Source organism: Dryas octopetala, chromosome 3 (genome assembly GCF_963921425.1).
Source record: "Dryas octopetala chromosome 3, drDryOcto1.1, whole genome shotgun sequence".
NCBI classification, from domain to species: domain Eukaryota; kingdom Viridiplantae; phylum Streptophyta; class Magnoliopsida; order Rosales; family Rosaceae; genus Dryas; species Dryas octopetala.
The window spans coordinates 24,582,611-24,606,219 of NC_141368.1; the positions used below are offsets into that span (position 1 = coordinate 24,582,611).

General features: G+C 34.2%; 1 protein-coding gene across 4 annotated transcripts; it reads right to left on the reverse strand.

Annotated features, from left to right (window-relative positions):
* Positions 1-12,947: 12,947 nt before the first annotated feature.
* On the reverse strand, positions 12,948-23,033 carry LOC147291957 (PROTEIN TARGETING TO STARCH (PTST)). 4 transcript variants are annotated; one of them, XM_086236950.1, is made up of 10 exons: positions 22,900-22,943; positions 22,355-22,461; positions 22,053-22,175; positions 21,519-21,828; positions 20,212-20,301; positions 18,286-18,354; positions 16,443-16,548; positions 13,745-13,833; positions 13,357-13,469; positions 12,948-13,282 (listed from the first exon to the last, which is right to left on the reverse strand). In XM_086236950.1, exons 3-10 carry the CDS (start codon positions 22,076-22,078, stop codon positions 13,180-13,182), a joined length of 906 nt encoding a protein of 301 aa, XP_086093076.1. In that variant the 5' UTR covers positions 22,079-22,175; positions 22,355-22,461; positions 22,900-22,943; the 3' UTR covers positions 12,948-13,179. The 4 variants fall into 4 exon arrangements, 3 of the variants coding, with proteins under 3 accessions (XP_086093076.1, XP_086093077.1, XP_086093075.1); XM_086236951.1 differs by lacking the exon at positions 22,355-22,461 and having other exon boundaries at positions 18,286-18,348; positions 22,900-23,033; XM_086236949.1 differs by lacking the exon at positions 22,355-22,461 and having other exon boundaries at positions 22,900-23,033.
* Between the last annotated feature and the right edge of the window lie 576 nt (positions 23,034-23,609).

Consider the following 23,609-nt stretch of genomic DNA (forward strand, 5'->3'; position numbering starts at 1 on the left):
TGTTCCTTGTCAAAATTCACCTAGCACTTTAAGCAATCTGTAGGTGCACTAGACTTGTTATACAGAACCAAATTTAGATCAATTCTCATGAGATGCAATGTTGGATATCAGACTATGAGCAGTAACAGAGCTATTAAATATGCTCAAACCATTCATAATCATTGATATCTACAATGCATCTCTCGAAAATCATTCACAAGATATGAAAAAGAAAAAATTTAGTTTACAAGAATGTTGTAAACTCAGTCCTTTCTGTAAATTCTACATTCCTGTATGTAAAAAATTATTAAACTCAATGGCAAGATTCATGTATGCATGATCAATCAGTGGACTTATATCATTGACTGCATTTACTGTAAGACTTAGTCAAAACCAAATAGATATACATGCTGATATCATTTATGTATGTATGTATACAAAACTGAACTTAAAATAGGAATTTGTTAAGAAAAATTAAATAGACAAAACTAAAATCATGATTGGTCTATTTCAATTCAACATATCCAAAAGTAATTCTTAAATTCAAAATGCTAAAATTTGAAAAACTTCAAGCACTTAGTTTCTGCAATCTCAACTAAAATTGCAGTAAACCAACTCATATATATATATATATAGGAACAAAATGAAATGATTAAATGGGTTTATGAATGTCTCCCACTATTCCTAAAATTCTCACTGAAGTGCAGCATCTAAGCTTTCAAGAACTCCCATGCTTGCAACATGTCGTTTGAAAACATTTACTGCCAATGCTTTAGTAAAAGAATCTGCCAGCTGATCTTGGGTATTGACATGCTCTATTTGCAATTCTCCAGATTTTACATTCTCTTTTACCATCAAAAATTTTGTGCCAATGTGTTTAGATTTCGAGGTCCTCTTGCTATTCTTCGAGAAACTAACAGCCCCACTATTATCACAATATATTCTGATGGGATTTGATACTGACTTAACCATTTTGGCCTCTAACATAAAACTCTTTAACCAAATAGCATGTATTGCTGTCTCATAAACTGCAACATATTCAACCTGCATGGTTGAAGTAGTTGTCAAAGTCTGCTTTACACTTTTCCATGAAACTGCTGCTCCTCCAAACATGAAAATGTACCCTGTACGTAGTTGATTTCAAACTATCCACACACCCTGCAAAGTCTGAATCCGAAAAGACTATCAAATCTAGTTCTTTCACTCTCCTGAAAATCAACATGTAGTCCTTTGTTTTCTGTAAATACCTGAGCACTTTCTTCCCTGCAATCCAATGAGCTTGGCCTGGATCCACCTGATATCTTCCCAACATTCCTACTGCAAAAGCTAAATCAGGTCTTGTGCATGTTTGGGCGTACATCATAGACCCAACCAGTGAAGCGTATGGCTTGTCTTTCATGAACAATCTTTCTTGGTCATTTGTAGGACATTGTTTCTTGCTGAACTTGTCTCCCTTTGACATTGGTGAATCTCCTGGCTTGCAATTCAGCATGTCAAAACGTTTTAGAACCCTCATAATGTATGCTTGTTGCGAGAGTCCCAATAGAAAATTCTTTCTATCTCTCTTAATTTCAATTCCTAAAACATATGAGGCTTCTCCAAGGTCCTTCATTTCGAATTTATTGGACAGAAAAGCTTTAGTTTCATGTAACAAGACTTTATTGCTACTTGCTAGCAGAATGTCATCCACATAAAGCACTAGGAAAATAAAATCACTCCCACACACTTTAAGGTATATGCACTCATCAGATGAGTTTTCTAGAAAACCATAAGAAGAGATTACTGAATCAAATTTTACGTACCATTTCCTAGATGCTTGTTTTAATCCATAAATGGATTTCTTTAATCTGCAAGCTAAATGTTCCTGTCCATTCTTTATGAATCCTTCAGGTTGTAACATGTAAATTTCTTCCTCTAACTCTCCATTAAGAAAAGCTGTCTTGACATCCATTTGGTGTAGCTCTAGATCAAAATGTGCCACCAAAGCCATAATAACCCGAAAAGCATCCTTGCTTGAAACTGGTGAAAACGTCTCATTGAAATCAATCCCTTCTTTTTGAGTGAAATCTTTTGCAACCAACCTTGCTTTGAATCTTTCTATGCTGCCATCAGGGTTCTTTTTAGTTTTGAAAATCCATTTGCTGCCTATTGGTTTGAAACCTTGTGGGACTTCAGTCAATTCCCATACCTCATTTTTATACATTGAATCAATTTCTGCCTTCATTGCTTCATTCCAGTTTTGAGAGTTTGCATTATTAATTGCTTGTGTGAAGTTCCTTGGGTCACTTTCTTCTCCAATGTCGAAATCCACTTCCTGCAAATACAACACATAATCATCTGACAAGGCTGACTTTCTTTGTCTTGTAGAAAATCTTCTCGGTGCATCTTCAACCTGTTGTTCAAACTGATTGATGTCTGGTTGTGGATTGTCAATCTGAGCTGCATCTTGTGGCTGCTGAATGACTGGATTCTCTGGCATAGGAACAATTTGGTCTGGTATGGAATAAGCCAAGTCGACATATTCATTTTGCACTTGTGTTCTATCAGATAGTTCTAAAAGCTCTAAGTCACTTAATGCCACTTCATTTGATGAGACTGCTTCATCAATAAATTTAGCTATGTTGGTCTCCATTATTCTATTGGTGTGAGAAGGACAGTAGAAACGAAAACCTTTTGATTTTTCAGGATAGCCTATGAAAAATGCACTTGTAGTTCTAGAGTCAAGTTTCTTTTGGTTTGGATTGTAAAATTTTGCCTCTGCCCTGCAGCCCCATACATGAAGATGCATTAAGCCTGGTTTTCTTCCTGTCCACAATTCGAATGGGGTCTTGTTTAAAACCTTGCTTGGAGCTATGTTCGTGACATAATTTGCTGTCTTTAAAGCCTCTCCCCATAGGAATTTAGGTAGTCCAGCTGTACACATCATACTCCTCACCATCTCCATAAGTGTTCTATTCCTCCTTTCAGCAACACCATTTTGTTGAGGTGTGCCAGGAGTAGTGTATTGCGCCTGTATTCCATGTTGCTGCAAGTATTGTGCAAAAGGGCCCAAGTGTTGTCCAGCTTCACTATATTTGCCATAAAATTCTCCTCCCCTATCAGACCTGACAATCTTAATTTGTGTTCCCAATTGCTTCTCAACTTCAGTCTTAAAAATTTTAAAAACTTCAAGAGCTTGGGACTTTTCTGAAATAAGGTACATGGTGCAAAAACGAGAGAAATCATCTATGAAAAGAATGAAATAAGCATTCTTGCAGATGGTTCTACACGAAAAAGGACCACATATGTCAGTGTGGATGATTTCGAGTAACTTTGTGCTTCTGTTTGCTCCCACTTTTCTAGTACTAGTGGTCTTTCCCTTTATGCATTCAATGCAGTCACCAAAATCCGAAAAATCAAGCTTGGGAATAATATTTTCCTTTATTAAAACTTGCATCCTTTCTTTGGATATGTGTGCAAGTCTTTTATGCCACAACATAGAAGAAAATTCATTTGTTCTAGATCTTTTGTTTGCAGATAACATGTTAATCTCTGTTATGTTATTATTTTCTGAACAAACAAGTTTCCAATGATCATTTATCAGTGTAGCATTACCAATCACAGATGAAAATTGAGATAATTGCAAACCATTCTTATTAATAGCAAAATTAATATCTTTCCTAACCAACTGAACAACCGAAACTAAGTTCCTTCTTAATGAAGGTATAACAAAAACTTCCTCTAATTCTAAAAGAAAACCAGTTGCTAATCTAATGCTGACAGCTCCAATGGCTTTGACTGCTACTGGCATCCCATTTCCTACTCGGATGTTGATTTCATCCTTCCTTGGTGTCCTCCTTCTTGTGATACCCTGCAAGGAATTTGCAATATGTATGGGTGAGCCTGTATCAATCCACCAAGAATTTATAGGAGAATCAACAAGATTAACTTCCAAGTAAAAACAGTAAGGATTACCTTTCTTAATCATCCATGCCTTCCACTTATCACATTCTTTCTTAAAGTGGCCAGCCTTATGGCAATGAAAACATTTAAACTTATTTGTTTTCACTGCCTTGAGGCCATCTGGAGTGGTTTTGGAGCTGCTGCCTTGGTCTGGTGTTCCTTTTGATTTAGAAAAATTTTTCTTATTGTTTTTGTAAACCTTCTTACCAGAGTTGTTGGTTCCTTGTTGGACGAAATTAACTTCTGCTACAGCCTTGCCCTTTTTAAATCTCTCTTCCTCCTGAACACACATCCCTATCAGCTCATTAAGAGTCCATTTCTCCTTTTGAGCACTGTAGATAGTGATGAGATGTTCATATTGATCTGGTAGTGAACACAGTACTTGATGAACAACAAATTCATCAACTATAGGTATCTTTAGAGCCTTTAGTTTTGCTGCAATGTCAATTAAAGACATAATAAATTCCCTTACACTACCTTTTCCATCGAATTTCTTAGTGGTCAGTGCAGCCATCAAGTTGCTTGTCTCTGCTTTTTCAGATTCCTTGTACTTATCAGTGATAGTCTCAAGATAAGCTTTTGCACTCGCATTGTCCTCAATCCCTCCCTTGACTATATCAGCCATAGCCCTCTTCATGATCAAAAGTGACATTCTGTTTGCCTTCTCCCATTTTTCAAACTTGACCTTTTCTTCTTGAGTACTGGTTGCAGTTAGTGCAGCTGGTTTGTCTTCCCTAAGTGCTAAATCCAAATCATTGAGTCCCAGTACAATTTCGATGTCCTGCCTCCACTTCTTGAAATTGTGACCATTGAGGGGTTCAATACTAGTAAAACTCATAGATGCTGCATTTTAAATTGAATCAATCAAAAAACATATACTAAAATTTGATTCACAAAACTGTATTGTAAATGCCCCACACTGCATAAGAGCCTTGATGTATGACTCAAATTTGTTGTTCATGCAGCAAGGATCTTTTATAGTCTTTATTATGTCATGAGTTTGTTATAAGATCACTTGTTTCGAGTATTCATTGCTGCAATTTGTTTAGCAGTAAGAACAGTCAAAAGAATAACTTGATCTTATAAGTAGCTCATGACATAATCGATTATGGCCTTCAGTAATTAGATGGCATACCAATTTAGATGATGCCAACTGATGTCTATAAATGCAGAATTATTATTATTTGATCTGTGCTAAAAATTGTTATCTTGAGTATAGTTTCCATGTTGCAGAAGTATTTTTGATTTCTGACAACATGAGAACTATGATCAAGAGTCAGATCAAAATTCTTTTAATGAGTTAAGCAAAAAAGAATTATTGCACAGCGGAATAAAGGAAAAAAACATATACATGATTCAAAACAAATAAAACATGCATATTACTGAGAGATAAATTTAATACATGTAAAAATTGATATGAAAACTTAAGATACAATCAAAGCATCATGCAATTAAAATACCCCTGTAAGCATGATATAAAAAAAAGACATGTATTTCACAGGATCAAGAAAAATATACTTATGTGAGTTATTCCTAAAAGATCACAATAACCATAAACCAGAAAACCAAAATTTTAGTGAAGAAACTAAATTCATGTAATATGGTATTAAAGCAGAGAACAACGATATATGCTGAATCTTGGTCTTTAAATTGTGTATGGTGGCTCTGATACCACATGTAAGTATAATTACATCCACACAATACACAAAACACAAGCCTTATCATATTAACCAATTGTCATTCCAGTGCCAATACCAGAAAACAACTCTACTGACCTGGTGAAGCCATTATGCAATTGGATTAAAGCACACAAGTGAGCAGCAACAGCCTTCCAATCAGCACAGCTCGAGTCTCTCACGCAATGGGGCAGAATGCATAGACTACTTACCTGCTGTGTGACCAGGGACCATGCTTATATAGAGTCCCCTGAAATCCAAGTCCCTCCCATTAAAGGATTCTCGGATTTACAATCCTCATGGAACTCTATATGCATCAATTACTTAATTCCTTTGTCTTGTATAATTGTATAAGTCCTTCAAGTGTATAAGTATCCTAGTCCTATACTGAAAAGGTTTTCTGATAACAGTCAACTTGCTTGTACATTAAGAAGCGTTGGTGATTTGCTGATTCCTAAATGAACAAGGAATGTCCAACTTAATCTTACAATTAAGACCGCCATGAATAAGTTGTTTTGTAGCAGTGTACATATGTTTTGAAATATGTTTGGTTGAAGCAACATTCACCAAGACCATCAAAGGAAGTGGAAACAAATTCGACTGAGGCAACTCTTGTAATTCCATTATCATACTGACTTCCTAGTGATTTTGCAATTACTCCAATGAGAAAGAACAATGTATGTCTACTTTTATGTGTGGGGCTTTGAAAGTTTTGAAATTATTAGAGACGAGAACAATATATATTTACTAAGGAAAGTTGTCTAACTCTAAAGATAATATATTTTAGTGATATCAATTTGAAATGATCTAAGTGACATGGATTTGGAAGTTTTTGTTTAGAAATTATGGAATTTAGGGATGACCGGCCACGTCATAGCTCCATATATTCATTTTATTGTTTCAGTTAGATTAGACATTCAGGCTTGATTTTCAATTTTCTAATTTGAACTACAGGGCTGTAATTTATTTTTAAATTATGGAAAAAAAATTGGAAATTATATAGCAAAATATATGGACTAAATGTGTAATTTGACATTTACATTTTAACATTTTTCTACTCTTTTTCTCTCTTTGGGCCACGACACTAACCCTCCATGCTATATGTAAGTTATGTAACTAAAATATGTATTTGCATGTTTTAAATTTATGATATTTTAAAAATAAAATTTTGAATTTATGATATTTTAAAAAAGAATTTATGATATTTAATATATACATCCATCAAAACAATTTTTCTGAATTAATTGAATTATGTATATAATTGTATCTTGTTCACATATACTTTAAACTAGCAGGTACAATGCTTTTTGACATAATGCTTTGGATTCATAAATATTTGTCTTAAAAACTATTCATATATATATATATATATATATATATATATACACACACGTTCACTTGCTTGCATATGTGATTACATATTGGAATAACTCCTAAGGATCAAATGACTTCAAGTGCGGCAAATGTCAGTGAATCAAAAAAGCTAGTGTCAATGGCGGGATAAATGGATTTTCCAACTTAGACAGCGCTCAAATGGAAAATATGATAAGGTAATTCATTTGGCCCACGTACCTTGGATTATTGAAGTATAATATAAATTATGCTCTAAATTTGGATCTCAAATGATATATAGGTAGTATTCCATATATTTACATATGTGTCGACCTTGAGGTTTATTTATTGACAAGTAAACCACTGATACATATACTGCCATATCATTTGAGATCTAAATTTGCAACACAAGTTTAGATTGAAAAAAAGGAACTTATAGGATAAGACAAATTTGTCAAATGTATCAAGACATATGTTAACATTTGTGCCCAATTAAGAGCCCTTTATGTGTTGGAGTTGTCACATATTAAAACACAACTATTTGTGTCTATTAAAAAGTTTAAAAGTATAATCACTATTCTTGCTTATAATGAAATGATAGGAGAATTCTAGACATAACACAATATAAATAGGATACAATTGTAGGGACGCACACCATCATATGTGCCACAAAAGTGAAGAACACGTAATTACTTATATCTGTGCTCAATAATAAACATGTTGTCACAAAACTAGATTTGTGTCTACTTATTGCTTGTGCCTTATGAGCCTTTTTCTTGTAGTGCTATCCCCTAGCATTACCATTAGCTTCTTAATTAATGGTTATAGTTTTAGATAACTATTACATTGATATATGTACAAATACTAATTAAAAACAGTTTGGTTGCAGTACTATTACCACAAGGAAACAAACCTTATGTGCAGTTGTTGAAGTAGATAATTTTGAATTGAATGGGATTCTTCCGCCACATGCACGAAGAGGAAAGAACAAAAAAAGTTCAGCAGCAAACAAATTTATGGCAAGCACAACCCATGTCTACAAAGAAGAACCTCCGCAGTCAGTTGAAAAGTGGGGTTGTCATAGATAGATGTCAGATTCAAACACGAATATTTGTGCCTGTTAAAAAGTTTAAAGTATAATCACTATTCTTGCTTACATTGAAATGACAGGAGCAATATTCTAGGCATAACACAATATAAATTGGACACAATTGTAGTGACACTATCATATGTGCCATAAAACTGAAGAACACGTAATTACTTATATTTGTGCTCAATAATAAACATATATGTCACAAAACTATATTTGTGTCTTATTGCTTGTGCCTTATGAGCCTTTTTCTTGTAGTGATATTCCCAAGCATTACCATTAAATTCTTAATTAATGGTTATAGTTCTAGATAACTAGTACATTGATATATGTACAAATATTGATTAGAAACGGTTTGGTTGCAGTACTATTACCACAAGGAAACAAACCTCATGTGCCGTTCACTTGTTGAAGTAGATAAGTTCGAATTGAATGAGATTCTTCCACCACATGCACGAAGAGGAAAGAACAAAAAAAGTTCAGCAGCAAACGAATTTATGGCAAGCACAACCCATGTCTACAAAGAAGAACCTGTGCAGTCAGTTGAAAAGTTTTATCAAGATTTCTATAATAACCTCGTCAATGGCTCTAATTCAAATATGAATGAATCAAAAGAAGGTACATCACATGGCTGTATATACACTATATAAGCCTAATGTATAAGATACATTCATATATAGAGGTAGGACATATGCATATATGCTATATATTATTTATTTTTGTTTATATCAACCTAGCAAAATATATATATATATATATATTGTCTAGCAACTCATTAATTAATCAATAGTGTAATACTAGTGGTACTACATCTTTGGTACTATATGTACGTATATACTTAATAGATTGCTACACATGCATGTAGTGCAAACGAGTGTAGTATTCCTAGCATTTTTGTATCAATTTGAATTAATAATATTTTATTTCTCTTATATGATGATTTTGATGTGTGAAGGAAATAATGAGAAGAAGACTGTGAAGGAAAGCTCCAAACAAAGAGTAGAGAGTTCTGCTGCTGGCTTAGCTAACCAAAACAACCCTTCTGTGTGATCTGCGCACAACGGTTGAAATAAGAGGATTATGAAATTGTTAATTAAGGATATCTAACCTCTCTTGGTTAAGGTTGAGATGAACCCCCACAACTTGAGTGAATTGCTTGTTTGATTTTTTATCTGAATAAAATTCTTAATGTTTAAACAGCTTGTTTCTCTAATTTCTAATGAACAAAATTTTACCATATATGTTTTGCATTTGCTACTAGATTATTTTTATTAGTCAAGGTATATTATAAATTATCTGATAAAATTAAATCTTTCATTCTGCCTTGAAAAGACATGCATTGCTTTGGATATATTTAAACTTTTGTATTGAGTTCTTTGATGCTTCTTTTCTCATTATTATATGGTGTTGTGTTCTAAATATAGCAGACGCGGTTAGACAGATTCTAGTTTTGGTCTAGTTATTGTTTTGTCGTTGTGGACATCTACATGATAATATTTTTAAAGGGAAAGCAAAAGATCTTCAATGCCACCTGAAAATTTTGAGTATATATCATAAATCAATGTTACATTCCTGCAATGGTTTTGGACTTTTGGTGGTTCATTCAATGCCTTAATGCATACTTGAAATACTATTTTTCTGTATATGTTTAAGCATGTAACTGCTTTAGTTAATTTTATATGAGTCAATAGGGAGAGCCTTTAAACTTTTACGTTGTGTAAAGCTGGCTTCTATTTGGGTTGTGGTTGGAGAGGAAAACATATTTGAGGATCCAGAAGAGGAGTTGAATTTTTTAAAAGAATTAGATTTCTTGATTCCTTGTGGGTGTCTTGATCTAAGCACTTTCGGGATGTCCTGTTAGAATAATTCATCTTAATTTGTCTGGAGTTTTGTGTTCAGTCGGGCTTTGTTTATTTCGTGTTTTTAGTTGCTGTTGCCTTGGTGGACTGCTTGTCCATCTCCCTGTATCTATAGTCATTTTACCAATAAGTTTTGTTTCCTATAGGAAAAATATAAGCGCAATATTAGGTTTTTAAACGGGTGGAGCATTCTCTGTTTGAGATCAAAACCCATGTTCAAAGACTAATTTTTGTAGATGTTTAGCTTTACCCCCATGTCTTCTATGTTTGAATTTTACAGATTTTGGTTTTACATTTTTAATCTTTGTATACACTCCTTGTGCATAATGAGTTGCACCCTGTTGATGCTTTCTAATCAAATTTTTCTTATGCACTCCATATATATCGATCGGAGAAAAATTTAATCAGGAATTCAGGATATACACTCTTACTCCATATATAAGAAAAATCTTATCCACTCCATATATATATTGACGGGAGAAAAATTTGATTGTAATCAGGATATACACTCTTACTCCATATATAGGAAAAATCTTATCCACTCTATATATATATATATATATATATATCGATTGGAGAAAAATTTGGTTGTAATCAGGATATACACTCTTACTCTCACAATAAGTGGTCATATGAGACTAAGGGTGTAGAAACTAGTTACACTACTTGGCCAAAAAAAAAAAAAACTAGTTACACTAAGGGTGACAAATTTTGACGCGACACGATAACACGACTCGAACCCGACACAAAGTTAGCGGGTTTGGGTTGACCATTTCATGACACGAACACGAATAGTATACCAGTTAAGTTAGTGTAAAGTAGTGTAACACGATTGTAACAAGTTAAACATGTTTAACTAGTATTATACGAAGAAAAATAATAATTTTTCTCAATTTTTAATATGTATTATATGATCGATCTATTGTTGAATTATGACTAAATATGTTTATTATTATGATTAAATATGTTTTTTATGTTTTAAAGGTAATGCATGAGTAACTACTTTAGTTTAAAGTACAAGAAATTAAGTTTAAGTTTTAGTTCATAAGATATATGGGTCAACCCGATTGATAAGATTATAAACGGATTGCGTCATTCAACATAACTAATTAAACTTGTCAGATTAGTGTTGACTAGTATTTAACATTAATACGAATAATAAGATGTAGACTCGATTACAAGGAGATTCGCAGACAAAAGATTCATAAGCGAACTTGGACCCTTTTCTAACCACATCAATAGATCCCCCCTTGGAAGAGCAACATGGGCCAATTCATGAGAAACCCGGTTAACTTCTCGAGGGCAAAAAACAATCCGAGGATCGAAAATGTAAGTAAGAAAGCATACATTTGACATCTTCAACAATATTACCCAAATCAGCCAAACACACATCTGAGTCCTTAAGTAAGCGGCAAGCTTCGAAAGAGTCGGATTCAACCTCAGGAGGAAAAAGCCCAGCGTCCCATGCAAGCACCCAAATGTCACCTACAGAGTGCTTGGCAAGGGCCCCCATTAATTCAGCTTCTTCATTCCTAATAATGGAACCCACACCTCGATGACCCGAAGCAAGGTCACAGGCACCATCTACATTCATTTGATAATAGCCATGAGAAGGTTTTACCCAAGTTACTTGGAACGATCCACTACAATTCTAGGGACAGTCAACACCGATGTTTACCTTTACTGGCTTTACCTTTCCTGGCGGATGTGTAAGACACTATATTACTCTGTTTTGGCTATTTATCTTTCCCGGCGGATGTGTACGATACTTATTTTATTTTGGCGGATATATGTGACATTATTATATTTATTTTGGCAAATTTGTGTGACAATATTATATTTATTCTAACAGATAATTATTATTTTAAATTTAATGTGAATTTTATTAGTTTATTTTATATTTATATAAATTATTTCAAATATAATTTTTTTCAAATATTATATGATTATGGCAGTTATATCTACTAGGAATGAGAATTTTCAGATATTTTATTACTTTTTATGTAGATTCTGTCTGACACAAATAGTAAATGCGCTAGGGTTTATTCGACGCGAGAACTTTTCCTATTGGATTTAAATCCAGGACGTATTTAATTTCCTAACGGATTTAGTGACTTATCCGCCATGAATAGTTTTTTCCCTGCACTTTCAAACCCGTCGGACACCCTTTCAGCCAAGCTAAACAATCCTGGCAGATTTTGCAAATTTTTTGCGAGGAACCCCATTTTATTGACAAATTGGGACCACCGTAAATGAGTTATAATTCAATTCGATCCGTTCGTCTTAGTGCGATAAAATACAGTAGCATACAACAATACTAAGCATAATACAGTATATTACAATTCTGTATAGTCCAATACATTCTGATTGACATAAGACTAGGGCTGGGTCGGGTTGACCGAAAAACCGAGGCCGAGCCCGAAACCGGCTCAACCGATACCAAAAAAAACCATACCGAAATAAAACCGTACCAGAAGTTCGGTTTGACTACCGAACCGGGAGGTTTGGACTCGGATTCGGTTCCCATATCCTTAAACCGTCGGTAAACCGAACCGAACCGAATATACTTAACAAATCATTTACATAATTCATTTTTATACATTTCTAATACAATTCTTATACATTTCTAATAAATAATTTATAATTTTATATAATACATTTCTATAATTTATATAAAACATATATAAATTTATAAACCCCTATAATTTTAATTTATATGTTTTTAAATATATATATATAAACTAATTAAAAATACCCTAAACCATAATATTAATATATTATACTAAATTAGTGAATGGAGTCAAGGCCCAAAAATGTGGCCCAAAACATGGCCCAACATGTGTTCAGTCTAGGCCCATGACCGAGCCGAGCCGACCGGATTCTTCGGTTGACCAGACATCGATTTACCAGCTTGCCGGTCTCGATCTCGGTTGCCATGGAGGCTTACCGGAGGGGTTCAGTTCGGTCTTTGGTTTAGGGGTTTCGGTTCAGTTACCGATCCGAACCCAACCCTACATAAGACAGTCCCCTCCAGCATACCAAACAAGCCCTTAAACTTGCAACGCGCCAACACTCAATTATCGCTCTTTAATCAAATACAAAGATACAAAACTACAGTTTTGCTTTTGCAGACCCAGTTAAGGTGCTAGGTTCCTTTTTGTTTCTGGTCTGGTTATTAAAATTGTAGTTTACTTGCTGTACATCAGAAGCACAATTAAGGACTAAAATAAATAAAGGGAGAATATCATTCTAAACAAGTATTATTAGTTGACACATATTATGCCATGACCGTGGACCCAAGCTATTCCACTATTAACAAGTTATTTTTCATTAATCCCTCGCCAACTGTAGGAAATTCTGGTGAAAGCTTCCATTCTCCATCCACCAAGAACTTGATTTCATACCTTCAAATACAAAAATATGGGTAAGACTGAAGAAAGGGGAGAAGAAGAAGAGGAATAGCTGAGTGACTAGGTACCTTCCGGGTCTCAGCATTAATGTTGTCGAGAATGTAGTGAAAGAACTACTATACTCCGGTGATAAATGCTCTCCTTGACTCCAACCATCAAATGTGCCCATAACTTGCACACTCTGATACCATAACAAAGGCACATTCTTTTAAAAATATATGCCTCAAAATCTCATCTATAGAACTAAAACTTTAAAATTTCATTACAGAACTGTAATGTGCCTGATTTTCCCATTTTAGATCAGCCCAACAAGGACTAGATATTGGCACCATTCCATGATCATCAGAGTCGAATCACGAGCCTATCGGTAAAAAGTCACTTGCTATGACAATGGCAAAAAGTCACTTGCTATTACCACACCAAAAGGATTGACATAATGTAAGGTTGCATGTTTACCTCGGCCATGCCACACCAAAAAAGGGGAACCTCCTTGGATTGTGCAGCAACAACATCCTTTATCTGTTCCTTCAATTTTTCATGTACAGCTACACATACAGACACACACATGCAATAGTATTATTTGTTAGCACATGAAAATCTTAAAAACCTGGGAAACCAAATATTATCCCAACAACAACTTTCAGAAATTCCATAAGATGAGAAAACCCATGTATTTTCAAGGACATCATAAAGAACCTCTTGGCTCTCTCAACTCGAGAAAAGTAAAACACAACCTCTTCTCTACTCACCTTTTCCTAACTTCTACTACTGGATCCCCAAAGGATAACTCACTTGGCCGGATTGTCTCCGATGGAACACCTAAGTACCTCAAAGGCCACACACCTATCTCACATCCCAGGTCTCTAGCTAAAGACTCTAACCTCTTGATGAGCATATTATATCGAAATTATGTTTAGTCCTTTTTTTAATATTTTTTCTTCAAATAAAATGCTCTGAAGAACGAATTCAATTTTTAATCAATGCAATGATATTTTTATTATTATTATTATTATTATTTTTTTGAGAGGTTGAGGGGGGAAGAGGAATTTTCAGTTGAGAAATAAATTCACATCTCACAGCAGATACTTAAAATGTAACGGCTCAAAAATTAATCAACTGCAGGATATGCAAGGTTTAAATTTTGATTAACATACAACTTGGGCAGCCACTTCATTGATGAGGAGCATAGTGCCTATAGGAGAAAACTGTGAGATTAGAGAACTTTCGGTGTTGGGCCCACAACATTCATTATTAGAAGAGAGAGTAAATTGGCAAAATAAGAATGGTGTGGACCAATTTGGTTAAATTTCTGTCTGCAGCTAAAGGCTTAGTTCGTTGTGAAAGGACTTCTTGAGAGCAATTTAAAAAGAACCGGCATTTTGGGGGATGAAAATAGAAAATAAAAAATAAAAGTAAAATGGCATGAGCTAAGAGAAGGGAAACTGCATCAGCTAAAAAACGAAAAATTAGTAGAAGAGGACTTCGTGGAAGCTGCACCTTAGGAGGACCATCATGCTATAAAAAGAGATGAAATAACAGAATGGGAGGAATTGTGGAGACGAGAGCATTTCTGGGGAAGATTGAAGAAGCAATGTAAAGGAAAGGAAGAAAATTTGCTGCATAGTCAAAGGGACTTTCATTGTTATTATTTCTCTTTATTTTCTAATTTTTTATATTTTTTTTCTAATGTTGGGCTTTACTTTCGGTTATGAGATTGTTAATTAAGGATCTCTAAGCTCTCTTGGTTAAGGTTGAGATGAAGCCCCAAAACTTGAGTGAATTGTCTATTTGATTTTTTATCTGAATGAAATTCTTAATGTTTAAACAGCTTGTTTCTCTAATTTCTAATGAACAAAATTTTTACCTTACATGTTTTTGCATATGCAGGTAGCTTGATTATTTTTATTAGTCAAGGTATATTAATTATTTGTTAATATTAAATCTTTCATTTTGCCTTGTAAAGACATGCAATGCTCTGGATTTAACCTTTTGTACTGAGTTCTTTGATGTTTCTTATCTCATTATTATATGGTGAATTGTGTTCAAGATATAGCAGATGCTGTTAGATAGATTCTAGTTTTGGTCTGGTTATTGTTGTTTTGTGGTAGTGGACATCTTGTCCACAGATTGTATGTAGTCTATGGTTTATTCGCAATAAAAGTTGCGTTTTCTGTTCGACAAAGAAAAGGGAAAGCAAAAGATTTTCAGTGCCAGCTGAAAATTTTGAATGTAGATCATAAATCAATGTTACATTCCTGCAATGGTTTTGGTGGTGCATTCAATGCCTTAATGCATACTTGAAATTCTATTTTTCTCTATATGTTTAAGCATGTAACTGCTTTAGTTAAGTTTAGTTTTATTTAAATTCAATCAAGTGTAACTCGAAAATAGCGGTGAATTGACTGAAACATCTTACATTCTTCGTTCTCTTCACATTTCAGGTGTGAGTTGTTGCATTTATTTGGTTTGTAGTGGTTGTTCCAGGAGGCTGCTATTTTTTGTTGACTCAGGTCTTTCTAGGGGGTGGGAGTCAATAGGAGAGCCTTTAAACTTTGACATTGTGTAAAGCTGGCTTCTATTTGGGTTGTGGTTGGAGAGGAAAACATATTTGAGGATCCAGAAGAGGAGTTGAATTTTTTAAAAGAATTAGATTTCTTGCTTCCTTATAGGTGTCTTGATCTAAGCACTTTCGGGATGTTCCTTTTAGATTAATTCATCTTAATTAGTCTGGAGTTTTGTGTTCAGTGGGGCTTTGTTTATTGTGTTTTTAGTTGCTGTTACCTAGGTGGACTGCTTGTCCATCTCCCTGTTTCTGTAGTTATTTTACCAATAAAGTTTTGTTTCCTAAAGGAAAAATATAAGAGGAATATTAGGTTTTTGAACGGGTGGAGCATTCTCTGTTTGAGATCAAAACCCATGTTCAAAGACTAATTTTTGTAGATGTCTAGCTTTACCCCCATGTCTTCTATGTTTTAATTTTACAGATTTTGCTTGTACATTTTTAATCTTTGTATACTCTCCTTGTGCATAATCAGTTGCACCCCGTAGATGCTTTCTAATCAAATTTTTCTTACATCAGAAAGAGAAACAATTTTAGCAGCAGAAATTGACACGACTCAAAGAGGAATAAATAAGTCATTCTATAGCAAGTTACCTTCTATACGGGAAAGAAGGTGAGATTGAATGTATTTCCCATTAATCTTTCTTGAACCTTCTGGAATGACAGATTTAGTATTTTCTTCTGCCAATTTCACCAAAGCCTGCCCATTAGAACAACTAAAGGAATCATGACATCACAAGTCTTGGACCTTATTGAATAACGTGATGCATGAAAAAATAACCTTTAACATGAGTCATTTTCTCTAGAATGCATTTTATATGCAGGGGCATAAATTTAGTTTTTTGCAATCCCTCCACAATGTTTTACAATGAAAATCTTCGGGGAGTCAAACTTAGTCCTTCTGGGTCTATTTGGTTGACAAAAAAGGAAAGTGAAATATGGGAATGTAGGCCGACTTTGCAGATGCTGTGTCATTCTCACAACTTCCCTACAATATTTTTGTAAGTTGGTTTACCAAAAAGTTGTGGGACCACAGGGAAAGAGTCTTCAAACTTTCTTACAAATCTCATCCTCCAAATTAGACAGTACTGGTGGGACTGGAATAATCCAGAATCCTTGTAACTAACAAGAACTATGAAAATAAAAAATTATACACGTAACTAGTCAATAACTTCCCGGCATCTTTCTAGCTAACCAAACTACCCAGTTTAAAAATTTCAGGATTCCTTTTCCTTCTATCCAAACACAACCAAGAAAATTAATCTCCACTTCTTTTCTTATCATTCACATTTCTTAAGAAACATATCTTATCATAGCTTTCTAGACAACCAAGCACAGCCTATGTGTATATTAAGTTGTTATCATGATATAAAAAATTAAAAAATTCTTAAGAAATATTTCATCTGGTAACTTTTTATATTATGTTATTTGGTAGATGACAGTTATGCTCCTAGTTTTCTTTTTAAATAGTCATGTGTGAGTTTTTAAGTATTTCTGAAGGGCTAAGAAAAAACAGATATCAATTAAAGAAATCAAGAGCTAGAATACTAATAAGTACTCTCTTAAGAGACTTTGTATACACTCTTTGCAGAAACAATCAGATTGGAGAGTTTCTCATGGGTCTTGTCTAGAACTCACTTATTACATTCCAAAATTCATCCTATTGCTTTCTATCTCATTTTTTCTGTTGGTTTATTGTTGGACATCTCTTTTCTACTGTGCATTGCTACAGAAACCAGACAGCAGCTTAAACTTCTCTCCTACACTGCTTTAATACCTAAACACCTTTTCTCCATCAAACCAAATCATGGAACCTTCAGAATTTCTAATCCTAGCATGCCAAATAAGCTAACTTAAGCAACTTTCAAGCCTGTCCAGCATCTCTAAGCAGAGTTGCAGTGAGAGAAATAATCTGGTGCTGATGATAGAGGACACCTAGCATTCTTGTACTGTAATGGAAATGGAATGCTATTAGTAAATATTCGCTTCACCATACAAAAAATGGAATGGTATTAGTAGAGCAATGTAAATAGTGGGTAATTATTTATAATATATATATAGAGTCTACATTTGGAATTTTTTTTTTAAAAAAAATCCATTACTATTTTGGCAGAATCTAAGAAGGTTGGCTCTTGAAATCAAGCAATTATAGACATCTAACCAAATGTACTTGGCATAGGATATGAGTCCAACAATATATCAAAATCAAGACAGGAATTCTCCGCTCCTTCCAAAATGGTACTTAAACTACAGCCTACAAAAGGATTTTGTAGACATGTTAAAGAGGCCAAATATGGAAGCAAGAATGTCGATCTCTTGGGACTTACACTAGTCACGTGATAACAATGTTGATCTCTGGGGACTTAAATTAGTCACTTGTGATAACATTATGCTCATGCAAGAAGTGCAGACAACAACCAGTTGTAAAAAGTGTAACCTGAATTTCAAGTTCCATGACAGCAAGTTCACTTTTGAAGTTAACCAACGCATCCTCCTTTATCTGCAACTGTCCAGATAAGGGACCAAAATATGATGTCAGTCTGTAAACTTAATTCTAAATAATAAATATCCATAATGACTCTGCTGCTTAAAGCATATTCATTTTATCCTTGAAAATGAATAAATGCACCCTTTACTGTGCGTTTGGATGAAGTACAGTAGTTTGAAACTACTAAGAAATTTACAAATGATGGAATTTAAAATGAAGTGATTTAAAATTCTAGACTGTTTAAAATCTTTTGTTTGGCAAACATATAAACATAATGGAATTTAAATACGAAATTATACTAGTTTTATTTTTTGATGCATCAATTATAAATTAGTGATGGTGATGGTGGTAGGGATGATGGGCCACAAGCAGTGAGAAAAATGGTGGCAGCGAAAATTGGGGTGACAGCAACAGCGGTGGTAGCGATGGTGGTGGCGGCGGCGAAAATTGGGGTGACGGCAATAGCGGTGGTGGAGATGGTGGTGGCGGCGGCGGCAGTGGTGGAGATGGTGGTGGTGGCGGCGACAGCGACAATAGTGGTGGTGATGGTGGCGGCGACGGCGACAATGGTGGTGGTGATGGTGGTGGCAGCGGTGATGATAGTGGTGAGTGGTGGCGGCCGCGGCGACAGCATGGTGGTAGTGGTGGTTGTATTGTGATTAATTGGCAAGGTTATGGGTGGACACGACTTATTTTTCTTTCGTAAAAATTGGAATTTTGAAAATGACACTAATTTAAGTGAAATTTATAGCCCTCAAATCCCAAGTTTTTTTCCTCATAGAATTTAAAAATTCTGTGTTTATGGACCCAAACAAGAAAATTAGAACATGTAAATTCTTAGATGAAAAAATTCCAAATTTTTTTCTCCATTCAAACACACCATTAGTATCCTATAAGTTCCCCCATAGAAGTTTGACTTTGGCCTTATTAGACACAAAAAATTAAGAGTTCGTTAGACTGTCGGGTTCGACAAAAATTGTTGGTCTAAAGGACAACCAACCAAGTAAGTTGAGCTAAATGCCAAAATTCAAATAAGGGTCAACCCAATGCATTTGAAGAAGAAAAAAAAAATCAGTGCATCTGCAAAAATACAACAAGTGCATATGCGAAGTCAATGCATCTGCGCAAAAAAGACAGTGCATTTGTAAAAATACAATAAGTGCATCTGCGAAATCAATGCACCAATAAAAAAGCCAGTGCATCTGTAAAAAAATCAGAAACTATTCTTTACACCAACTTTAATAAGTTAAGGTTCTTTACACCAAGTTTATTAGTGGTTTGGTACTTGGAGCTAATTTACTAAAAAAATAATGTAGGGAGTAAAATGGGACAAATTAGAGTTCAGGTACTGAATTGTGATGTAGGTCAAAATTCAAGGACCAAAAGTGGGGAAAAAAAAAAGCCTTATATAATTGATATACTAAGGTGCTAAACAAGCCAACAAGCCAATTTGAATATTAATGCTTCGTCTCTCAGTTATGATTACTTTTCCACCTGTCATGATGAACTGTTTATTATGGAGTATTTATTCATACTCATGGACCACAATTGAAAATTACTGCACGTCTAAGGTATTTATCTACTTTTCTGTTGTGTGATAGTCTTTACTCTTCAGTCCTATGCTTTTTGCAAAAACACCATGCATTAACATGAACACATCCGCTTACCTTTTGGGTTTACTATCAATAGCATAGGCCAACCACGTGAAAATTCTTATAGTGGACAGTTATTGAGTCAAATCTACTAATATATTAACAAAGATGGCAACAATATAAAATGCGGGCCACTGCAATAAAATAATGAAGATGAATTTAAATTACATAGTAAATTAGGAGTTGTTTTATAAAGGACATATTGTATGAAATGCATGCAAACCTGCCGTTTGAGGAACCGGTTCTGTTGATTGGCTTCACTTAGTTTTTTAGTGAGCTTTGTTCTTTGAGAATCAGCAAGCAGTGACTTCAACTGATACAGAGTTGCAGCATAAGTTAGTTCTAGAGATCTAAAAATTAAGAACTAATATGTTTGTCCAACAGAAAATGTTGCACCAAAACCAATAAAAAATCGATGCCAGCAACAATCATTTAGTATTGGAGCTGCACCTAATTGGTCATTAATATATTACAAGTGATCTATTATTGCAGCATGTGGTTTACTCACATCTACTGAAACATCAGCAATTAAGACAAACTTTTGCAATACAAGAAAGAGGAAAATTCATCAATTTATTCAATAGTTCACATCCAAGAATTATTTAAGGGAGAAATTAAAAAATTAGAAAAAAAAAAAAAAAAAAGAGAGAGAAAAAAGAAGTTCTAGCAAATTCCCACTATTGTTTTATCCTTTATTCTACATTCATAATAGAGCCACAAATGAACATAGGAATTATAGAAAAGCAACAATCGTGAAAGCACAACTTAGACATGACTTAAAACTAAGAAACTCTCTTCAGACACAGATACACGTTATTGCTATGCACTTTTTTTTTTAATATAAGAAATATAATTTTATTAAAATCAAAACAATTACAATCTTTGAAGACAAGGTATCCAATAAATACAAAACAGCCAATGTAATAAAGGCTATAAAGCTCTAACTAACATACAACAAAAACCATAACATTTAGACAAGGACAGCTTTTCAATCTGCAAAAATAGGAAAAAATAAAAATAAAAAGAAGAAGTTCCTAAAACACTGAAGAAACCCAAGCCCAAAGTGAAGTCCAAAACCTTACTTACTCAATAAAACTTCTACCCCTTCACCTGTAAAATCTTCAAAAACGCTTAATTCCTTTCCCACCACACTGCCCACGTTATTGCTATGCACGAGGCAATGACCTTTTACTTAGCACCATTAGAATCATGGCAGATAATATTGTTAATACCTTATGTGCTAACTTTTGCCAGAACAATCTAACCATTTTATACTAAATTCCTTTGACCAGTTCGAAGACCCATTGCAATAGTTTATAGCCATTTCTACGTCTTATCTTCTTTTTTTTTAATAGGGACTTCTGGATTTTATCATTAAACCACAGTACCAAACAAAAAAATCATTTAAAAGATAAAGAAAAAGATAAATGGATTTGGACCACAAAGACTATAAACATGGAAATAAAGGGTGGCAACTTTTTATTTTACAATCCAATTTACTGTGTTCAACAGATTAGTGCATAAACTTACCTCATTACTTCTAAAAGGTTGAGCAAGAAGCTCTTCTTGTGAAACTTTAGGTGCATATTCATCATTGCTACAGTAATTTTCTGCCTGTACTGATGATGATTCCTCCAAACTAGTGGGAATCGAATGTCTTCTCTGGAAGACATGTTTCAGGGAATGCTTCCCAGTACAAACTTGAGAATCTATCAACCAGTGAAAGCCCAACTTTATTTTCCAAGTAGTCGCAATATATGGAAGTGGGTGGATACTTTTACAATCCAATTTTCTTGAATTTCTCCTTGACAACCATAGCACTTGTTTGTCAAGGCAACACCTGTCCAGATTATAAAAATACAGATATAAGAATGAAATTGATAAATGCTTAACTACATCATCAATGCAATGAGTATGAAAGACTCAAATGGAGATTAGGTTACTATTGTCAGCAATGCTAAATTACGTACAGTGCAAGAGTAAATCATGAAGAACTTATGTTTTTGATAACTGTAAAGCCAAAGTGAAGTGATTAGATATTTACTAAAGGTGAAGAAATCTGACCTCACAGTACCTATCTCCATGTTCATAGGTTACTCCTGTCAAATCGTTAGACCAAAAAGATGATCACGTTCTAGTTTGGTGCAGAAATATGCTGAGACCTGTGCTATGTCTTGAAACAATTCTCTGAAATCAAGATGACGATTATGAATCGAAAAAGGACTAAAGAGAGCAAGATAACAATTTGACGATTTCAGAGTATGAGATAGAGCTAAGGAACTTCCAAATTGCAGTTCAAGTTGCTTTCAGTGAACAAAAGGGTCTGGTATGATCTCACATCACCCAATACACACACACACAGTTACTCTGCCATTAAGTTAAATGGAGCATCATCATTCATCATTGACAAACCAGAACTTATGAAACCTCCATTATTGATGATTTTTCGGAGGAATTTGTAGATTTTGAACCTCTGTTCATCAAATAGAAACACTGATGGTAATTCAGGAGCAACTGTTTAACTTTGACAGAAAAGTTCAATGAAATCAAGCCAGGGTGGCAAAGTAACAGTATTTAAACCATATGGTTGCAAAATCAGGCCATAGCACACAGCCCCCAACACCCATAGAAACACACACTATTGTAATCCAAAGAAAAATGCTATAAATACAAGATAACCCCTTCTCATAAATTAACAAAGCATTACATTACTCAGTAACCCCATTCTTTTTCTTCCTTATTGATGGTCACCCAGAGACGAAATATGGTTTATTTTCAATTTTTCATAAATCGAGAGTAAACCCAACAACTGAACCATGGAACTTCAACCATTCTTGCATATAAGTGAGGTGTCTAACATTTCAACTCTGAAAGAAAAAACAATTATGAAAATTCTGGAAAGAAAACTTACTGAAAGATGGTGCGTAGCAGGTCGGGATAGCACTTAGGGAGAGAGATGGTGCGAGGAGAGGGGATGGTTGGAGGAGGAGAGCTAAATTAACGGAGAAAGAAAGGGGTTAGAACTTGGAGCTTAGCAGCCGTTAGATATGATCCTACACGTGTAGTGCAGTGGAGGATAACACAAAATGAAAGATTTTGTTTTTTTTTCTTGGTCGGATAAATGAGACATATCTAACCAATAAAATTAGGCCACATATATACTATTTTTTTTTTTTATGGACAAAATGCAATTTAGTACATCAAGTATACTGTATTGCAAGTTAGTACCCCCAGTTCAATTTTCAACGATTCAATATCTCAACTTCAATTTTTTGACAAACACATATGCAACATCTTGAATTTTTGGTTTATGATAATATTGTTACTTAAATCTTTTAACTTTGTTCTTAAGGTTTGGTTAAAAAAATTAGAATTTTTTTTAACTTTATTTTAACTAACTAATACATTTGGTTGTGGTTTTAAAATTTAGTTGTGTGGAAGTGAATTTTGGAAAAAGAAATTCAAAAGTTTGGTAATTATTTTATTTATTTTTATTTTTCATAATTAAATTATGAGATGAGAAATTTTTATAATCTTTTTGGAAGTGATTTAACTATTTTGAGGTTATAAGAAAGGCTTAATTGTGTTTTTACCACCCAAAGTTTACACTGATTCCCATTT

Coding starts and splice junctions, on each gene's coding strand:
- LOC147291957 (XM_086236949.1), bottom strand. CDS start 22,078: ATGAACATGGAGATAGGTACTGTGAG. Junction 13,834..16,442: donor CCTTCTTTCCCGTATAGAAG/GTAACTTGCTAT, acceptor CTGTATGTGTAG/CTGTACATGAAAAATTGAAG. Junction 13,470..13,744: donor TTTGGTGTGGCATGGCCGAG/GTAAACATGCAA, acceptor TTATGGTATCAG/AGTGTGCAAGTTATGGGCAC.